Here is a 20,980-nt window from a genome sequence, read left to right on the forward strand (position 1 = left end):
TATGTGAAACCTCCAGAGCACATTCACTGAGATTGGATTTTTGAGTGAAGTAGGACACATCTGTTTCGGTAGGCTAGTTTTTTCTAACAGCATCACTGACAGATTAGAGGTATGTCTTTTTTTAAGTGAACATTAGCATATTCTTCAATTTGGGATTTTCAATGAGGGAGTAGATGTAGGCCTAATTTTAAGACTTTTTAACGAGGCAGTTGAACTTATTGTTTAATTGTTTTTGCTTGCAGGGTTTATGTCTTAAAACTTGATTTTTCTTTGGTTCACATTTTACTATGAGTATTTCATTTGTACTCATCAGAAGCTGGATTTGGTTTCTCTCTCACTTGAACTTACTCACAGAGAGAGAGAGAGAGAGAGAGAGAGAGAGGATAACTGAGACTGCTTGTTAAGTAAACCCATAAGCTTATCTCGGCAGCGAGGGAGAGCGCGTGTCTCATCCAGCCTGTCCCATCATCATCCCCTCCCACCAATCGCGCCTCTCTCTCTCTCTCTCTCTCTCTCTCTCTCTCTCTCTCTCTCTCTCTCTCTCTCTCTACGGGTTCTCTTAATACATCCATGGACGCATGGCGCGTGACGGGACGGCTGTAATCAAATGCGGAAGTTTACACCCAGGAAAGCTGCTTCCGTCACCCAACCAAGATGAGTGTTGACATGACAGTTGAGCTTTAGCGAGGAGAAGAAGCGAGGCGGCGAGACCGCAGGAAAACAACAGAGCCAACGCCGCTGAACTGGACTTGAGACTCGCATATGGCTTCTCTGAACAGCGCGGAGCGACGGGCTTTCGCTCTTAAAATCAACAGGTAAAAATGTCTGTAGGTTAGCTCTGGTTGTTTTGCTATCGGGGTTAGTTTTAGGCGTGATTGTGAACTCTTGGTACCTCCCCGGAGAAATGGGTAGGAGCTCTGTCTTGACAGTTAGAGGGGTTTCCACATTGGGGCAGGCAGCCACATGTTGTGAATGTTAATGCTGCAGGTTAGTTCACTCTGTCCCGGAAAAAAAAGGCAGCCTGGAGGATAATAAAAAGCCAACTTTTTTATTTGTAACTTCCCCATGAGAAATATTAAAGGACAGTTAACTTCTGGTTGGCGCATTATTTACATAGCTAAACTAAGACTCAGAAGTGGAGACACAACGCTGAAGCTAACTTGACCAATCTGTATTTTATCAGTGTCATTTCCTCCTCGTGAGGATGCTGATTCTATATCTAGTATTTTGTTATATGATCATTTCCTGTGGTGCATAATGTCTGACTAGCCCTTAGAGCTGCTATAAATGAGTAAGGGATGTGGTCATAGTTCCTGCTGTTACACTGGCCAGGTGTGGAGGAAGTATATACATGGAAGTCTATTGTGTGCCATGCCTTCTCAGTAGTAGGACTCCTTTAAAACAAATAGACTAACAGGCTACTTCCTATGATTAGCATGCACCGGCATATAAAGCTTCTCCAGTACAGAATGTGCAGATCAAACTGAGTGGCTTTTTGAACATTTTATGTGTGATGTTGCAGCAGTTTAACTGTGCATGATGGTTCATTCCCATTGTGGAGGTGGAGAGATTAGTTTTGATCAAATTTAGGATGGTGGATGATGAGGAGGCAAATTGTTTACCCTCACATTTATTTTATTTTTCATTGTACACAAAAGGCACTGTTTCAATCCCTGTTGATGCTCTATTTAAAGCACTCCCCCCCCACCCCCACCCCACACACACACAAAAAGCCCCCATACAGTAAGTGTACATCTAAAACTTTGTAACTTGGATGAAAATTAATATTTAAATAAAAAAACAAATTTCTTGCATAAGGGATTTTAATGAATCACCACTGATGCAGTCATGCAAAAAATTTTCTTCTTTTGTTTTTTATTATTGATTAATCTGCTAGCTATTTATTTGATGATTTGTTTTGTCTATAAAATTTAAGAATACAGTGAAAAATGTCAATCATAATATCCTAGTACTCAAGATGACGTGTTGAAATTGTATGTTTTGTCCAACAGCAGTCTAACAACTATTCAATTTACAATTATATAAAGCAGAGAAAGGCAACAAATCCTCACATTTGAAAAGCTAAAACCAGCAAATAAATGATTTAAGAGGTTAATTGATAATCTAAAATTTGCTGATTGATGTCTGGTCGTTTCAGCTCTAGTCCAAAGCATCTAGTGGTTTTTAATGTTTTCTTTTGTGAGAGTAAAATCCTCCATCTACCACAACAGTGAATGCACCGTCCTCTTGTTTTTAATAGCAAGGAGAAATCATGGATCCTTGCTGTGCTGTGCTGTGCAGAGCTGAGCTCAGCTGCTGAGAGATGTGAGGGATGTTGGGTCACAGCTTGAATCTAGTGATGAGCCAGCGGAGGGGTTAGAAGATGCTGTGCTGTAGCAAAGCATGATGTTGTGAAATGTGTGGTTGCAAAACAGTACAGCCAGTAAGTGATACAAGAGACACAATTCACATTAGCTGACAGTGATTTCTAGTTGTAGTGAGGGAATTATGTTTGTTTTTAACATAAATCGTTTTTTTATATTGTCAGCTCAGCAACATTGAATGAAAAATATTTAATATATGGCATCTTTTTTGTGTTGTGTTGTAATGTTATGTACAGCACATGTTAGGTACCGAAATAATGTCAAAACCTCATGGAAATGGACTCTGAGGTGGACTCAGACGTGGGTCATGTTAGGTCCAATGCCAGGTAGCGTAAGCTATTAAAAAGATCAGACAATCAGTACTTTGACATGTGTGATTATTTTCAGCATTTTTGACTTTATTATGATATTGGAAAGTTGAAAAGTGACAGGAAATGAAGGGAGAGAGAGGAGGGATGATATGCAACAAAGGTCCCATGGCCAGACCCGCTGGCATTGTGATTACATGGTCAAACAAACTGCAAGTTTAGTCTATGAGGCGAAACAACCTAGATGATCATGGCAACAAAAGCCAGACACAAACAAACCGCAGTGACAAAGAGGAACAGTGGTCACAATTTGAAACTAAGTATACAATATGTAGCAGGATGGAAAACCTGTTAATTGCAACGCAAACTAATATGTCTCATATTTGTAGAGGTGTTACTTCAGGGTTAAATAAGGACTGTTGTTTTATGCACCCCTAAATATTCTATATGTGCTTACGAGCGATTCCTCTGTCTATCAGGATGGAGTGTAAAGGAAATCCTGCACGCTGTGGACACTATGTCGCTGGGTTTCACTTCATTTTTTATTTTTTTTTGTTCATGGCAGTTTTAAATCAGGAAATATGTGTTTCTTCCTTAGCACATAAAAAAGGGAATGGAAAAGAGGTGTGAGAATATGTCAGTCAAAAATGCAAAACATAGTAGAGCAGCACAGTGTTCACTTTTGGTGAGAAGATCGATGGTAGCTGAACACTTAATATTCTACCGCTGAACATGTTACTTACTAGCATATGGTAACAGGTGTGAGGACATCTGTGGACGTGGGGCCTCTGTTGTTCAATACTCCTTAGTGGCAGGGGTATCCGGATTGAGTTACATCTGATTTCCCGTCGGCTCTGGTTAATGACATCTGTTAACCCTCATGGCTGTTGGTGGGCCATTGAGTGATGAGTTGGGTAGCGTTTCAAAAAGACGCATGTAGCTTCCCAAATAACTTTTAATAAATGACTCGCCCTGTGGTTAAAGCATTCAAACTCAGCTATAAGTTGTGTTTAAAGTATCCTTCTGTCACTTTTTTGTTGTTGGTTGGAGCTGCTGTGACCCCAGTCTTGCTAAATGACTGCTGTGTTTGTGCGTGCCTCCCTCTGACAGGAAGCTGAGCAGTGATGATCCTGATAGCAGTAAGACCCATTAAGTCTGGAGACATATGATAGTATGAGACACACAGTGGGGGCATCCCTTTGGTCTGCTTTCCTCTTCTTGCCATGTACACTGCTCTCTGTTTTCCTGTTTCTTTTTGGCTCAGTTGAGGGAGAAATTACTTATTTGAGAAAGCAGAAGGGAGAAGCTAAAGGAGCCACCTACCTCTAGTGGCTTGACTTAATAATAATGATTATAATAGGGATAATTAGACTATCTGGCTGAGCAGCATCCCTGGTGGTGGGAGTCACGTCACAAGGAGTAAATGCAGATAATTATATAATAATTATAGATTTGTCTATCTGGGAGGGGGGGGGGGGGTTATTAATCTGAAATGTAGCCATGAGAAGCATTGTAACTCCATTTTTAGAGCAGTGTTTTATTGAAGTAATGCTTGGCCAATGATTCCAGAAATGCTGACAGGAACACACCATATGCACACACAGCAAGTGCAGGCCTGCCATAGACAGCATGCAGTTACAAAAAGGGGCCAACCTCTTTCTATAGGGAGGGGATAATAAAAGGTTTTCACTCTGGAACCCACAATGAGAATTTTTACCCAGGGAGTCTTGAGACCGCTCAGAAATCAGCCAGACTTTGTGCAGGTACAATCCTTTAGCATGCTGCAGTGTATATAATTGTAATGTCAGGAACATAAAAGCAGGCAGCTGATCATATTAACATTAAAGTAAGTCTAACAGCATCACTGACAGATTAGAGGTATGTTTGACAGCTCATAAATTCTTGAAATAATGGGGTCACACACAAAGCTGCTTTATCAAATGTTATTTTATTCCGATGAGTTATGAAAATGTTTTGGCCATCTGGCATTTTTCATTGTCTTTGAATAAGAGAATATGTGTTTCCTTGCTCATACAGGATGATCTAATTAGCACAGTGTGACAGTGGATACACAAGGTCCATGGTTATGATCACAATATCATAGCCATTGATCTGTGAAGAAAACCAAATATATATGCCTGTTTTACAGCTGATAACTATTAAAGTTTGGTTAATCTAATGTTATTTTTTTACCTCCAAAATTGCTTTGTTGCCTAGTAACAATTAAAATAATGAAATAAGTAATCATCCAAAAATGGATTTATGATGAATAATTATACTAATCAGTGCTATGACATGACATAGTAATGCTGTAGTTGCTGTAATTGATGTGCATCATATGATTTATGATATACATTACAAAGCTCTCATACAAACAAACAACAGGATAATAGTGCCAAAAATTGTGTTGAGTGTTTATGTGTTTTATCAGTGTGCCTAATGTGTCGTTAGTCCTGATTTATAGCTGGAGTTTTCTGTCAGTTTTTAATTCTGGCTCTCCCACGACTCCCCAGTAGCCAGTGTTTCCCACACATAGACTAATTTGTGGCGGTGCGCCATACAATCAACACCGGCCGCCACATATTGTGTTTTGTTTTTGTTTTTTAACGCTATTTAAAACACGCAGCGTATTCCTTCAGCTGCATTTCCTTTCCCTGCTCTCCTCCATCTCTCTGTCGCTCACGCGTCTCTCTCTCACACACACACACACAGATGCGTGCACACAGCGTCTGTCTCCATCAAAACGAGAGAAAGACGGCTGCCGAAATTCACAAGTTCACGAAAGGTTGGTATCTCGTGAACACCTTTACACAATCGCACATTAAAAAGTGCTATAAAAATATTTTATATTCTGAATACAATGTTGTCAGTGTGTTAATGTTGGAGTCCCGACCCGACTCTTAGCAAACAAGCGATTGTGCCTGCTTTAGAAAGTTAACTAGTCGCAAGTTTGCGGTAAAATGCAGTTGGGTTGTCGAGGTCAAAACAATATATGTAGCAGCTGTGAATCAAATAAACTTATTATAAATAATGTTATGTCATTTTTTTACTCTTACACTGAATATTTGCTGCTTCAATCCAGATGAGTATTGAAAAGTATTTTCCGCGTCTGAAAAAGGCACGTGTTGAGGATGAGGACCAGCCTGAACCGGAGGTATCAGTCTGAAACAGAGCTGAGCAGTCCGACCAGTGTAATTAGTTATGTTATTAATTTGTTTACAATATTTTCAGGCTTCAACCAGTGCTGCTCAAGCAGAAAGACAGGGTCAGGGAGAGAAAGAGAGATTCGTTAGGCATTGAAGAAAGAGTAGGAAAGGAGGACAGCATCCAACAGCGTGTTCTCCTCAGTTTTTGATACTTGATTGTTACGAAAATAAGTATTTCAACTTTCCGCTTTCCACTATTCCCCCCACACACACACACACACACACACACACACACACACACACACACACACACACACACACACACACACACACACACACACTGAAAAAGTGGTGTTGAGGAATATGCCTTTTGGGCATTCTCAGAGATGTCCGATCTAAAGACCCTGTGCCTGATGAGGCACACCAACCACAGAGCTGCTTTCAAGACCAAAGCAGTCAACTGTAATAGCAGCTGTTTGTTACTATATGTTTTATTGAACCTTGCCTATTCAGTCTCTGGGTTGATCCATTATGAGATTTTGTAACTTGTTCAGTCTTAGTGGTTTCAGTAAAAAAAAATATTATCAAGACATTGCTTTATACCAGGCTTATGACACAAGCTGCTTTTTCTATCATTTCAGCAGAATCACCAAAATCCAAAGCTTTGCTTATTGTTTTCCTGACAAGAACAGCTTTGGTTTTATGTCACAAAGGATGCCAAGACACAGGCCCGATAAATAGAATGACATATGCTGTGTGCTGTGACAAGCTGTTTTTCTACTAGTGTTAAAATAATGTCTGCTGGCAAGAGCTGATTACTTTTTTACTTGCCTGGTCTTTTTATAGACAGGCTCTGAATATGTGTCATTGTATGCGAGTGAGCAGACAGAATGTGCATGAATGTGTGCATATGGAAATATTACTTTATATAATGTATGTTCTTTAATGTGATATTACGATATCCTAAAATTGAAGACAATATCTAGTCTTGTATATCGATATAATATAGATATATTGCCCAGCCCTACTTCAAATGCCCACTTTTTACGCTAATGTCTAAAAGGAATGTGCTGAGATGCTCCTTGTAATGCCTATTCTTGCTCAAGGGCAGATTGTCTGGTGGGTGTATTGAGCTTGTACCCAGTGCAATTTAAACCCTGTAAAACCTTCTCATAACTTGACATCAAAAGAATCATGCCTTGCCCTGTGTGCAGACTGAGCCGACAGCCACTCACACTAACATGTGCCCTCCCTCTATATCTTTTAATGGCAGTTTGGAGACAAAGCTCAGGCATACCAACCCATACCGTAAAGTGCTGCAATTTTCTGAACTTACCACACTGTTCAAGCTGTTCTATCATTTGCCTTTACCCACTTAGTCATTATATCTACATTACTGATAATTATTTATCAAAAATATCATTGTGTAAATATTTTGTGAAAGCAACAATAGTCAGCCCTACAATGTCGCCACAATATTGATGTATTTGCTCAAAAATATCGTGATATTTTAGTTTCTCTGAAGAGAATTTAGGTTGTTTATGTGCATTGGATGATTGTGGTTGTAATAAGCAGCTATCAGGTGTGAGTGTTTGTACAGAATATGTGTGTTGTGCACCTGCACCGCTCCTTCAGACTGAGGTCTACTTTCTGAGGGTTATATAAGGGTTAAATATATGTTGTGAACTGTGTAGGTTAACAGTGACAGTAACGGAACAGTTGTTGATATTGATAATCTAATACAAGTTGATAATGTGGCCAGGCACACCTCTGTGTGTCTGTCTGTGGCTGCTCCTTGTGGAAATCAGCATGCATTTGTGTGTTGTAATGTGCTTCATGAAATTTTTCTTTCATGCCGTTTGCAGCCATGTATTTCTGTAATACGTTTGAAATGAGCGTGGAGCAGCTGTGTGTTTAAATAAAATGGTGCTGCAGTTCTGGACTTTGCTCATTGTGTATATTTGTTTACTGCTCTCCCACCCATGCCTTAACCTTTCCTGGTGTTCCGTTATTGTATTGACTCAGCATGTTATGTGATTGACAGGAGGGGCGTTACAATGTTATTAACAGAATGTGCTTGAATGCCAGACTCAAAAAGAGAGTTTTGTATTATTATGTGTGGACATGGAATATTAAGCAGCTTTTATGGAAATCAAACAGGTTTGGTGATTCAGTGTTGTTTCAGTACATTAATGATATTTTTTTTTTTTCAGCTGTTTGCATGAAGCTGTCTCACAGACTTTACATGCTTCATGACTCTGCCGCCTCAGTGGTTTTGACATGCAGGGATTCCACACGGGTGTTTATTGGTTTGTGGTGGTAATTAGTAACAGGGCTGTCGTAACAATAGCTATGGGGACTTAATGAACCCATGAGATTGACCACAGGGAATGCAGTCGGCAATGTGACCCATTTACTTAAGTCTTAGCCCTCTAAATCTTCCCTGTGTGGCAATGTTACAGTAAACTTGTTTTTGACACTTGCACATGCAGAAATACTTACAAATATGAGCAATTTGAACACAAATAGTAAATACACATACACAGGCTTTTACACACAAAACTGGGCTTTCATCAATGAACCGCAGAGAATAAAGCAGGCATTGTATAGAGTTTGTTAGGGCCCAAACGATAGGGTAGATTAATTACAAAGAAATAGGCAGTGCATTAGCACAGCGTCGCATAGAGATGAAATGCGTGCAACAAATTGGGACACTGCCTTTGTTCTTGTCATCCTCTGTTCTCCCTTCTTTTTGGAGAGGGCTACAGCTAAACACACACACAGACACATACATATCATACCCAACTATCCAGTATATTTGAATACTACTCCATTCCTATGTCATGTTGATTTCCTGCTTAGTCTGACCCTTAAATCAGGACACCATATTTACTCCACTGCCTGTATGGCTGCCAGCCTGACAAAGCCTTTACACAGCCATTAGAGATGTGCTTCTGTAGAGAGCTAACAATAGTTTGAATGGAATCACCATGACTGACCAATTCAAACTAATCCAAGTAGGAACAATGGTAGAATTGCTGTTGCATCTCTTATTAAGATACACTGTGTGCATGTTGGTGGAATTGTAGAAAAAAGCTATGATTTTACATGAGGCTGTAGATGTTTTGAAGTCTGTTTCTGTAGAAATATTAATTCAAATAGCGCACAAATATGATATACTTGTGTACTAATTATCCTATTATGTAACTATTATTCTCTGCCTCCTGAACACAAAACCTTATGAATATGTATGTGTTATGTTCCAGGCACTCTTCTGCAGAGATCAGACGACAGTTCAATGGGAACTATGGCCCTCAACACAGCCGAACCAACTCCAACGCTTCGGCCTCAGTGTACCTAACTGTGGTGAGTTCCCTTCATAAAAAGATGCATTGGCTTTTGGAATTTAGTCATTTTTACCTGGCAAGTATTATCCAGGATATGTATTTTTGTTGGATTCACCGCTACCTAGAAAAACAAGTTTGTAGTTGTTTGCATTTGAGCTATCATGTGCCACTAGCTGCAGGCAGGTTTCAGAAAGGAAAGGAAGCAATGTGAGACATTTTTTAACTTAAATAATGTTAAAATGTTGACATTTTCAAATGACAAATGTCCTTTTTTATGTACATAGTTACTTATCCAGCTGTCTAACATGAAACGTGGTGTTTAAGGTATGTAAGCAGACTAAAAATGAATGCTGTTTATAATGCTACTTCACCTAATACTTGTGATGTTTGCTTGTTGAGGAGAAATTCTGTGACTATAAGGTCAGTGGAGTGGTTTCCTCTAATACTGCACTCACAAAGCCTTAGTATTTATGCTTACATCACCAAAGCGCTAAGGATATCTTCTTCACATCCTCTTTACTGTCATTAGTGCTGAGAATGTCTGACTCAGTGTAGTGTGTAGTCTCGAAGATTATAATTTGATTCATAGAACTGTCTACCACAACATAAGTTAACATAACAGCTGCCTGCATTTCTGAAAAAGAGCTGAGTTTTCTTTATTTTTTTGAAGGAAGAATCTTTCTTTCTCTTACAATAGATGAGATGAGAACTCAGTCACGGCTTAACATGCTTCTGGTGAATCCAGGCTGACACTGTTCTTTGATTTAACATGGTTTAGAAAACCTAGTATCCCTAAGTTCTTGCAGAGTTGAATACCATTATGACATGAGGTTGTTTTCTTGCCTCTTCAGATGAAGCCTATCAAACAGTTAGAGTGATTCCTGCACTCTCAAGCAAGCAGACAGGATGATGCACAGTAATCCTTTGCAGGGATTTGTTCCCACTGCACTCTTAGTCTCTCTGTGGTACCCTCTGAACCTGTCTCTGCCTCCCACATTCATGTATTCCCTTGTCAGTCTTCCCGCTTTCTTGTATTTCTGTTTTTTCCTCACATTTCTTCTCTCTCTACCGTCCTATGTCGCTCTCATTTATGTAAAGTTTTCTAAAGCTCTCAGGCACCAAATCCCCTGACATATCTCTGTGCAGGACTAACTGAGCTGAAGCCCTTTGATACTTAGCCAGTGATGATCCTTGAGCTCGTCAGCTGACAGGGTTTGAGGAGGAGTACTTGGACCGTCCATCCCACCACTGCTTGTAGCATGCAACACGGCTAATCTCTAACCTGCTTGGGAAATGGGTCAGTGCCTTGGCTACCGACAGGCACTGGATGAGGCCTGCTTACCTTGCAGCTTATACAGGCAAATCTTTAATATGGTGGGATTTGGGATGCAGGAGAGGGGTTTTAATACTATAATCTCCCGGGATGATAGTTTCCCATTATTCAGCAGTTGCGTCTAGGAAACGGGTGAGGGAGGGATGTTTGTTGTTGCAGTTGTGACGCGGATCACATTGTTGATTATCACAGTTCTCCCTCTCTATTACTCTCCTGCTATTTTTAGCACCTAAATATAAGGAATGTTGAGTGATCGCTGCTGTAAATTTAATATACAAATTGAGAGATTAAGAGGAAAAGCCACATGTGTGTTTTTTTTTATTATGTGGGGCTTTTCCCTTTAATCGACAGTGACAGTGGATACACAGGAAAGGGGGAGAGAAAGAGAGGGGATGACATGCAGCAAAGGGCCGCAGGTCGGATTCGAACCCGGGCCGCTACAAAGGACTCAGCCTACATGGGGCGCACGCTCTTACTGGGTGAGCTAGAGGTCGCCCTGCCGCATGTGTTTTTGAGCGTGTGTGTGTGTGTGTGTGTGTGTGTGTGTGTGTGTGTGTGTGTGTGTGTGTGTGTGTGTGTGTGTGTGTGTGTGTGTGTGTGTGTGTGTGTGTGTGTGTGTGTGTGTGTGTGTGTGTGTGTGTGTGTGTGTGTGTGTGTGTGTGTGTGTGTGTGTGTATATAAGCAGCATGCACGCTTGTGTGTATGCCTGTAGTTTCTGTTCCTGTCTGTTGAAACATCGGTTGATGGAGGGACGCCTTGCTTGATGTCACTTCCTCTAACATCTTGTGGTTTCTCCCTTTCAACTCTAAACTGCAATACACTTTGCCTGAATGCTCAAAACTGCTGTCAAAACATCTTGCTGGTTTAAACGGTCAGGCTTAACTTAAACATTCATTTTGATTAGCTACAAACACTTTTGGTAATGCTGATTGTTTCCTCTCTGATCTACTGGAGTTCCTAGCTTCTAGGAATATGAGGATCAATTTAAAGAGGATCTGTGCACTGCGTTGTGGCTTAGATTCAACAAAAACCACTCAGCGTCAGTAGGTGCACACTGTAGGTTCCTATATCCGGAGTGCGCCATTTTGTACGCTTCCTTTTTTTATGGTCGGGTTTTCATCACGGTAAGTCTCCAATCTCTGTATAAACACAGCTGTCCTTTAGTGAGACTTAAGAATGAGATTATTGGTCAACTTGATTGTCGTAAATAGTGTGATTCAGGTTAAATGTGGATGTATTTTGCAAGAGCATTGTGTGTCGTGACTTCTTTACATGTCTGTTTTCCGTCCCTGCTCATGTTTGCCAATGCACATTGAGAACAGTGATGTTGGTAGATGGATGGATGCTGCTTAAAGAAGGCTCCTACAGCGGTATATATATATATAACGGTTATTGGCTTTAGAAATGTGTAATTACATTAAAAAATATATATATTTTTTTAATTTATTGTTGCATGTGTCTGCACAGAATTGTGTCAGTTGTAGATTGCAATGCTTCCTGCAGCTAAAAACAATCTCCATTCTCATTCTAGTTGCAAAGGCATCACTTTTATAACCACCAATGAGTAAGCTGATAGAAAGTCTGGCTTTTGATTTGGTAAGGAGAGGTATTTTCTTGCTAGCTTCTCTCATGACCACACAGAACAGCAGGTGCTGATCACAGGAATGCATCGATTTGCATTCATTTGTTTTTGTTAGCCTCCATACTAAACAACAAAAGGAGGCCATGCCACAGTGATTGTTGAAACTTTGAGACAGAGAGCCAGAGAAATGCACATGTAGAGAATGCTGCCATTGTTGAAGTTAACGCCTCCACTATAGAAATGAGAAGGAGTTGAAGGTTTCATCTATACTGTAGACCTGTCATTTAACATTATAATGATATACTTGTTCTATCTGGCTGTCTGTGTATTGTTTCTTCTTGTGTTGCATGCTAATACTAACCCATGTGGTACAATTTGCTCTTGAGTGCGCAGCAGAGAAAAATATCCTTTAGGGTGGATTGATGTGCAAAAACATGTCTGAAGGGAAATGGAATTTGCTCTGCTTCTAAAAGTTGAGTACAGCACTGACTCATTGTGTTGCTGCAGTTATCTCTACATCTTCTGTGTGTACGTATAATTATCTGTTAGTGTGTATGCCAGCGACTGACTTCGCTCTGTGTTTTTCTTTTTTCTCTCTCTGTCCCCTTTACACACACTTTTGCTCACATTCAGTCTTTCACACACTACCTGTTTGCAAATGCTTCCTGTGTGGGAAGCTTAAATATTGTTTTTGCATAGCACTAAGAGACATTTTCTCTCTGAATTGTGTGCATTGTATATATTTAGCCTAGTGACTTTGAAAAGACTATATTTTTAATTATTTAGGAAATCTCTCAGTATGATAATGTGTTTTTTTTTTTTTTTCAAGCTTTTGCTGATATCAGCGACAGCCTGCCTACTGTAATCAGATTGGAGGTCTGCCCAGTTTGCTGCCTCTTTTCTATAAAACACCTGCTCCATCAAAGTTCCCAGGTCCTTTTTGTGGTGCCCGGCTGTCTCCACAAAAGGGACGTGTTATCTCATCAGTTGTGGGTTTTTTCCTTCCGTAAAGTCTATTTTTCTCTTTATGTGCCAGTGGGAATTTGTCTCATTGTGCGGACTGATGTATGATTTGAACAATATGTAATGATTCCAAGACTCAAATGAAAGTTTCAGCCTTTTTGCACTGTACATAAAAGTGATTACAGCTTTGCCTTTGATCTGCTGTAGCTCTGGAGTGGAGGCTGATAGAGTTTCTGTCTAAAGATAGGTTCATAGAAGAAATGTCCTTTCTGTCTTACACAGGCCAGTTTATATTTACAGTATGTATGTGCTCCAGTCTTTTCTTCCTCTACGGTATGAGGTATCAGAAAATAGCCTTGATTCAACAAGTCTGTTCCCACCTCCCTTCCTATTTTTTCTTTTTTCTCAGCACTTCTCTGCACTATATGGACTGTACAAACTCATTAGTCACCCTGTAACTTTTCACAAATAATTCATCTTTTGTTAATTTTGTTGTTTGCTTGTTGTATCTTCCACATTTCCTTTTATTTTTGTCAACCTAACACGAAACCTCCCCTGACGATTCTTGTGGTTATCCACCTAACCCTGTTAGGATCCTTAAACTTCACTTTAGCAAACATTACTTAACATATGTTCATCATTTCATGATATTTAGAACTATGTGTCCTAATTCTTCCCTTACTCCATCCATTCGGGGTGACAGTAGCTCAGTCAGTAGGGAGTTGGGTTGGGAACCGGAGGGTTACTGGGTCAAGTCCCCATACGGACCAAAGTATGGTGGTGGACTGGTAGCTGGAGAGGTGCTAGTTCACCTCCTGGACACTGCCAAGGGGCACCTTTCCATGGGCAGCTCCCTCACTCTGACATCTCTCCATTAGTGCATGTATAGGTACTGAGCATGTGTGTGTAATTCAGGCCTGTGTGTAATAACAAGATTGTAATTAATAAAGTAATTAATAAAGTATACATTATTCATTCTGCAGCCTCAGTCGTATGAAGCAGTGGAGCCCTTGGACCTGGAGGAGTTCCTGATGTCACAGTTAAGAAGTGGAGACTCGGCCCTGATGCAGGAACTTGGAGACTTCCCTGACGATGACCTGAAGGTGGAGCAGGTGGAGAAGGAGTGTCGCACTGTTCGACACTCTGTCCCTAAAGATGGGTGGGTCACAGGATGTCTGACATTGACCACAGAGGAAAAACTCCTCCCTGAAATGAAATTGGCAAGCTTTTAGAAGAAAATATAGAAGAATAGTTATAGAAAATATTTCACCCCATAGCCAGCACCTTGCTCTGAATTAAAGTCAAACAACAGTCTTCATGCATTCAACTACTAAATCCATGTTCTAGAAAGTTTTTGGCAGATTGCTTAATGTAAACGTTGCACATAAAAACATCTTACTTGCATTCCAATATACTTTTCAAGTCCATGTAGGAAAGTTAATCCTTACACTGTACATCTAGCGAATCGAGAAATCTGAGGTACGACAAGCTTCTTGGCAAAAAGAAAAACAGAAATACATTATAAAAGGCACATTTCATAGATTTCAAGATCAGAAGCATAGATAGATAAAAAACGAGTTGAATAAAGTATTACGTTTTTTATTTTTTATTTACTCATACATCAGGTGTGTAGAGTTAAAATGTTTTAGCTGGGATTTATAGATCTTAGGATAATCTTTGCAGTTGCAGAATAAGTAACAGTTACAATGTCAGAGGACATAATCGTTTCTTTTAAAAGTCCTTCAATGTTGTCAGTGCAAAGTTATTCTGCCAACACATGCTATCTTAGTTTATTTGGAGCATTCACTTGTCCCACACCTTGACCATGAAGTACAGATTAAGATAGCGGAGGAATGTAAAGTTTTCAGTTGTCTGTGAATGTTTGCATGTGTCTGCATGAGAATGTGTATCTTCTTATCCTCTTCGTCTCTTTCTTTGTAGACTGGAGTTGGATCCACATGTGAGAGACTGTGTAAAGAGTTATACTCAGCCGTGGCTTTTGGTCTCCAGAAGGTACGTTGTCTCCTACAGAAACACAACACTTACAGTCTAAATATTCAGGACTCTCAAAGTGGTGTAGCTCATGCATGTGCTGTTTGGTTTTACATAGATACCTTAAAGGTCCCATGACATGGTGCTCTTTGGATGCTTTTATATAGACCTTAGTGGTCCCCTAATACTGTATCTGAAGTCTCTTTCCCGTAATTCAGCCTTGGTGAAGAATTACAGCCACTAGAGCCAGTCCCACAATGAGCTTTCCTTAGTATGTGCCATTTCTGTGTCTGTAGCTATTGAGGAGAGAGGGGGAGTGGCAAGGTGGAGGGTGGGGGTGTGGCCTTGACCAACTGCCACTTCGCTCGTTTGAAAGCCATGATGTCTCTCTCTCATGGGTGGGCTAAATTCTCTGGGCGGGCAAAGCAGAGAAACGGGAGATAACCTTGCTCCTTATGACCTCATAAGGAGCAAGATTCCAGATTGTCCCATCTGAGCTTTCATTTTCTCAAAGGCAGAGCAGGATACCCAGGGCTCGGTTTACACCTATCGCCATTTCTAGCCACTGGGGAACCTTAGGCAGGCTGGGGGAATGCATATTAATGTTAAAAAAACCTCATAAAGTGAAATTTTTATGCCATGGGACCTTTTTAAGGGATACCTTTTTAAAATTACAAAAGTAAAGCTATTTTTGGAGTTTACAATTTAGATATGTAAACCAGATGTAGTCCAAGCTGCAGTATTTTAACCAAAGACCACCAAAATCATGACAACAACAAAAACCATGCCCTCACCAGTATCTTAGCTGTCACAGGTGCAACTATCTGAGAAGTTGTGTGTCTGTGAAACAGGAAACAAGAGGCCTGAGAGAGCCTGATAAACATTAAACATTGGGATCTACTGTATTGTCTGATATATTGTAGTGCTCGCTGTATCTCTCTCTCTCTCTCTCTCTCCCACACACACTCACATACAATACACACTCTACACTGACTATGTTGCGTAAGGCTTTTGTTATCTAGTTTGATTAGAAGTGCAGAGGTGTATCAGTTGCCATGCATGCTATTTGTAATTGTGTGTGTGTGTGTGTGTGTGTGTGTGTGTGTGTGTGTGTGTGTGTGTGTGTGTGTGTATGTGTATGTGTATGTGTATGTGTGTGTGTGTGTGTGTGTGTGTGTGTGTACCGCATTTCTATACCGATGGGGACCTTGACCTGAATACACACTCGCGGGGGGACTCGCGTCACCGTGGGGGACCAAAATCGGGTCCCCACGGGCAGACCCTCTCAAAGCATAGAAAACAGCTTCCTGATATGCCCAGTATCAATATCTCCAATGTCCCCTTTGGGGGTTTTCATGAGAAAATGTGTGTGTGTGTAAGACGCTGACGTCCTACTGGCAAACGGTGGTATTGCAAGTGTGTGAACTTTTCTGTGAACATGCGCCCTCCTGGTAATAAATGGTATTGCAGCATAATGAAAAATTTAACTCAGTCAATGATGCGCCCCTCCTGGTGAGAGATGGTATTACAGCATAATACAAGTTGAACTTTCTGTTAGCCCAGCCATAGTAACTCAAACTCAGTACATAAAATAAAGTCCTACAATTTGATCAATATCTAGTGGTTTAACATAAAAATCAATTTAACCGCCTATTCAATTCCACCTAAAAAAGCTATCTCTGCTTAAACATTTCCTAGAATGTGCTTTTCTTTTGTTTAATTTGCAATTGTAACTAAAATGAGGCTATTCATTGTCTAACAACAAGAGAATTATGAACAAATCTTGTTGCCTTAGTTAAGTTAAATGTTACATTTTACTGTAATTATATTGCAGATAGCTAGTTTATCTTTCTGTCATAATACTATAACTATATTTACTTTGCCAGTTACCTGTTTATAGATCTAAATTATCAAGATAGGATTACTGATTTTCAAAATGTTTTTATCCTGATGATCCATCAAATATACTAGTGAATTAGTGAATCTATTTACAAATGGTTATGAAACTGTAAAAACACACCTCACTATAGGCCTATTGGCCCTTCAGATCAATAGATAAATCTTCTTGCTCAGTTATTTCTTCATAGTTTTGTTTCATAACATTAGAAACTTGGTAATATAGGCTACTAACCATGCATGCAACATCTTCGTCATGTCAAACGCCTGTGCCTAATATCTTCATTACCTCATTCATCTAATATAACTATAAAACCAGACCTAGTAACCTTGCAAAGGTTCGATTTGTGGATTACAGCTCCATTACATTACATGTCATTTAGCGGACGCTTTTTTCCAAAGTGACTTCCAATTGCTACATATGTCAGAGGTTGCACGCCTCTGGAGCAACTAGGGGTTAAGTGTCTTGCTCAGGGACACATTGGTTGATGTATCGCAGTGGGAGTTTAACCCAAAACTGTTATGCTGGAGATGGGGTTTCCCATCTGGCCACATATTTCCAAAATAACGAATAGGAAACATCATTTGAGGCTCAGAAAGGACACATCTCACTGACCATGTCTCGGCACGGAGCCCTACAGTGCAGTTTGCTCTCCCTTTGCTTTACTCTCTGTACACTACTGACTGGCCCTCCAGTACCCCCTGTAAAGCTTATATCCAACAATGATGTGTCAGCTTACAGACATGATGTCAAGTAGCTGGCATCCTGGTGCAGCCACAACAACCTGTAACTAAATGCTCAGAAGACATTGGAGATGATTGTGGACTTCAGGAATAGCCCTCCCTGAGCACCCTCCATCTGCCCTTAAAGACAGGCAAAGGTTAGAAGATAATAACCCCATTCTACAAGTATCACACGTTCCACATTCCAGCACTCTTTAAATTTTCAGGAGTAACCTTCCAATACAGTAGCTTCCGTGGCAAAAGTTTGAGCTTAAAGTTCCAAACGCACTAAAAGCATCTGACACACGCGTTTTGAAGTACACCCAATGTTTTAAATGGCCAATACGCAACAAAAGCGTTAGTCTACTTCTGTTTGTTCGCTGTCTCACTGACCAGGTGTGAGAGCAGCATGATAGTTGTGTGTATACGCCACGGAGATCCGCTCTACAAACAGCCTTCTATTTATTTTTGTTGATGGTGAAACACGAGAGGATGTATATGATCGTGTGAATCAAGCTCATACTTCTGTGCACCTAAACCATTCCAAAATGTCACGGCAACTGAGTGAAAGTTTCTCTTAAAAGCCCAGTAATCATTGTGATGGCATTTACAAATGAGCTGAAAAAATGGGAAGGATTGATGCAGTGGAGGATGAGGAACAAGCACTATATCATACATATTTACAATAATTTTAGTGACCTCGCGCTGTCACTAAAAAAAAAACCCTATCCGCATCTGTTTTGTAAGTGCAGGGTCGGTGCCTCTGGTCATGTATCGATAATCTGGACTATAAACTTGTTCTGTAGCTTATAGTCATTATAAAAAGTGAAAATGAATGAATGCAACTTAAATATTTCTTAATATAAAAAATTAAATGTCCGTTATGGCACAAAAAGTATAATGCCTCTACTGATGGGGGATCTGTAACATACAAAACCTTTGCCTAAATAGCAATCTTTCTTACAATACTGCTGGTTCTGTGGTGTTGGCGCTTAAAATCTGATGCCTGCAGTGCACCAGAGAAGCATCTAATGAGGCAGGTCAAATAAGGCAGGTCAAAAAGAATTAAGGCCAATTATCGCTTTCAGTGCATTTGGGCCTTGATTTACAGCATACAGCATATTTTTCTTTGATAGAGAGCAAAAATAAAAGGTAGGCTTTAATATATATAGCCTCTTTCATAATTATAACTTCTGTAATATATTTAAGTTTGGAAAAGTTGGGACCTTTACCCATCATCTTTAATATTCTTGGCTCAGTAGTCACCACTGGGACACACATTCAAGAATACACAATATCCCAGGATCTGAAGTGGGATGCAAAAATCAACACCACTGCAAAAGGCTGAAAGAGCATACTTCCTGCTTCTGGTAAGGTAAACAGGACTCAGGACATAGCCAGACTCAGCTGCATTATCCAGTTTGCTAAATCGACATGATTGAAAGCTACCATATCTATGTTTTCCCCTTCATTAACAAAGAACTGTATGTATATATATATATGACAGCCTTCTGCCACAAACGCCTTATAACCCTCACGCCCGCTATTGCTATGGCTTACAAAGAAATCTGTATATTCTGTTTGATAAGATCATTACTTACCCTAGCCCAGATTTTCTTTTTTACACCCAGCCCAACCTAGTTTGATAAAAATGTAATATGTTTCACATGGATTAATCATGGTGCTGCATCTGTATCCTTCATAACTTGGGATGTTTAGGTTTAAACAAACAAGCACGCTTCTAACGGTGTGTTCAGGTGTGCCTGGATATTACAGAACTATGGGTCTTCATGTTGAGGTAAATTTCACAAACAGAAAGTGTTCTCAGTCATCCAGGTCAGAGGATGCCTTGAATTACTCAGCAAGAGCTAAATTGTCTTAAAATAACTGCAAAAAAATCAGCAGTCCTCCATTTTAGTAAAAACATGACCAGTCAGGGTCAGTAAAATTGCCTTTCCATATTCCCCTTGAATGCAGCAGTAGTGCAGGTGCAGATTGCGTACTCCCTCCCCAACCCAATATGTCTCAACTGACCTGGTTGTGACCTCTGAAGCAGAGAGGCCCAGAGGAACAGACAGTTTGGCATGAATTCAGTTTGAGGTTATTTCCAAACAAAACCTCATGTTATTTTATGCTATACATGTTCAATAAAGACTAATGCATTAAATATGTATTAATTATAATTATATTTATAGTTATTTAAGAGATGATTAAGATATTTTGATACTTAAGTAATAGCTTACAACAGGCCATAGTATGTTGTGATAAAGGCACAACATATAGCAGGGCAGATAATGTTAGCCTAGCACAGACTTTTGCACAGACTATTTCTTTTACATAAAGCTAATGAAAAGGCACACAATAACAAAACCAACTTAACAATCGAGACAGAACTAGACAAGCAACCAACTGCTGGCGGCAGTGGTAGAAGAGCAAATCCTGTTTTCGGCTAGATTAAAATTGCTGTGTTTATCAATGAAGAAGGCTTTTAAGAGAGCATAGACAACAACTTCAATTCCTTTTAGTAAAGGGCTGTCTGATGGCAAAATAAAGCGGGAAAATATTCTAAATATATACATTATATAGATACTTCGCCAACCAACTCTGTTTCATGGCAGTGTGTGTGCAGATGAACAGCTTCTGTCCGTTGTAACCAGCTATCAGTTTGTGTAATGTTGTATCTCAAACTTGGAGTGATACTTGTTGTTCAAAGGAATTCTAATTATAGCTTTTGTATGTGGTTGTTATTATATCCCTGTTATGAACCAGAACAAATCAGTTTGCTTGATTTGAGCAACCTTTTTATAATATGGTTTTGATATTTTAGTTATGCCACCTCACTGCTGGACTACCATACCTGATATTCAAGCTCATTTGAAGGTTTGGTGCAGTTCAGCTTTATTGCTTGCCATCCATTCTCCCTTTTTCCCCACCATGGATAATTCTGATGTTGCTTCAGATCTGCATCTTATCCATACATTTTATTTACATATAGATAATATAGTATAAGCTAACAATGATGAATATATTGTTACTTTTGTAATTAACTTTAAAAAAGCTGTAAGGCCTAAAGGGAACTATGAATACAATTCTGAAAAACTTTCAGCTCATGTATTAATAACAATACTCCAAACCATATAATTTCTATGGTCCAGACTGCTTAAAGCTGCCTACACATAAAAGCCAGCAAAATCGCTTGCACGGACCAACCCTTTGAGAGCAGTGTCGCTTCAACTAGGGGCGCCACGCTACCCCTGGCATCATGCACCTCTCAGAATTGCCGAATTGCTTGCTTGCTCTCAGCAC

At 39.9% G+C, this 20,980-nt stretch overlaps 1 protein-coding gene across 1 annotated transcript in view; it reads left to right on the plus strand.

Annotated features, from left to right (window-relative positions):
- Positions 1–444: 444 nt before the first annotated feature.
- dock8 (dedicator of cytokinesis 8) overlaps positions 445–20,980 on the plus strand; it is a 79,291-nt gene continuing 58,755 nt past the window's right edge. Inside the window, 4 exon segments of the mRNA XM_039803798.1 lie at positions 445–815; positions 9,105–9,204; positions 14,047–14,222; positions 15,005–15,076. Coding sequence (XP_039659732.1) covers positions 763–815; positions 9,105–9,204; positions 14,047–14,222; positions 15,005–15,076 — 401 coding nt within the window. The 5' untranslated portion in view covers positions 445–762.

Source organism: Perca fluviatilis, chromosome 6, assembly GCF_010015445.1.
Source record: "Perca fluviatilis chromosome 6, GENO_Pfluv_1.0, whole genome shotgun sequence".
Lineage (NCBI taxonomy): Eukaryota > Metazoa > Chordata > Actinopteri > Perciformes > Percidae > Perca > Perca fluviatilis.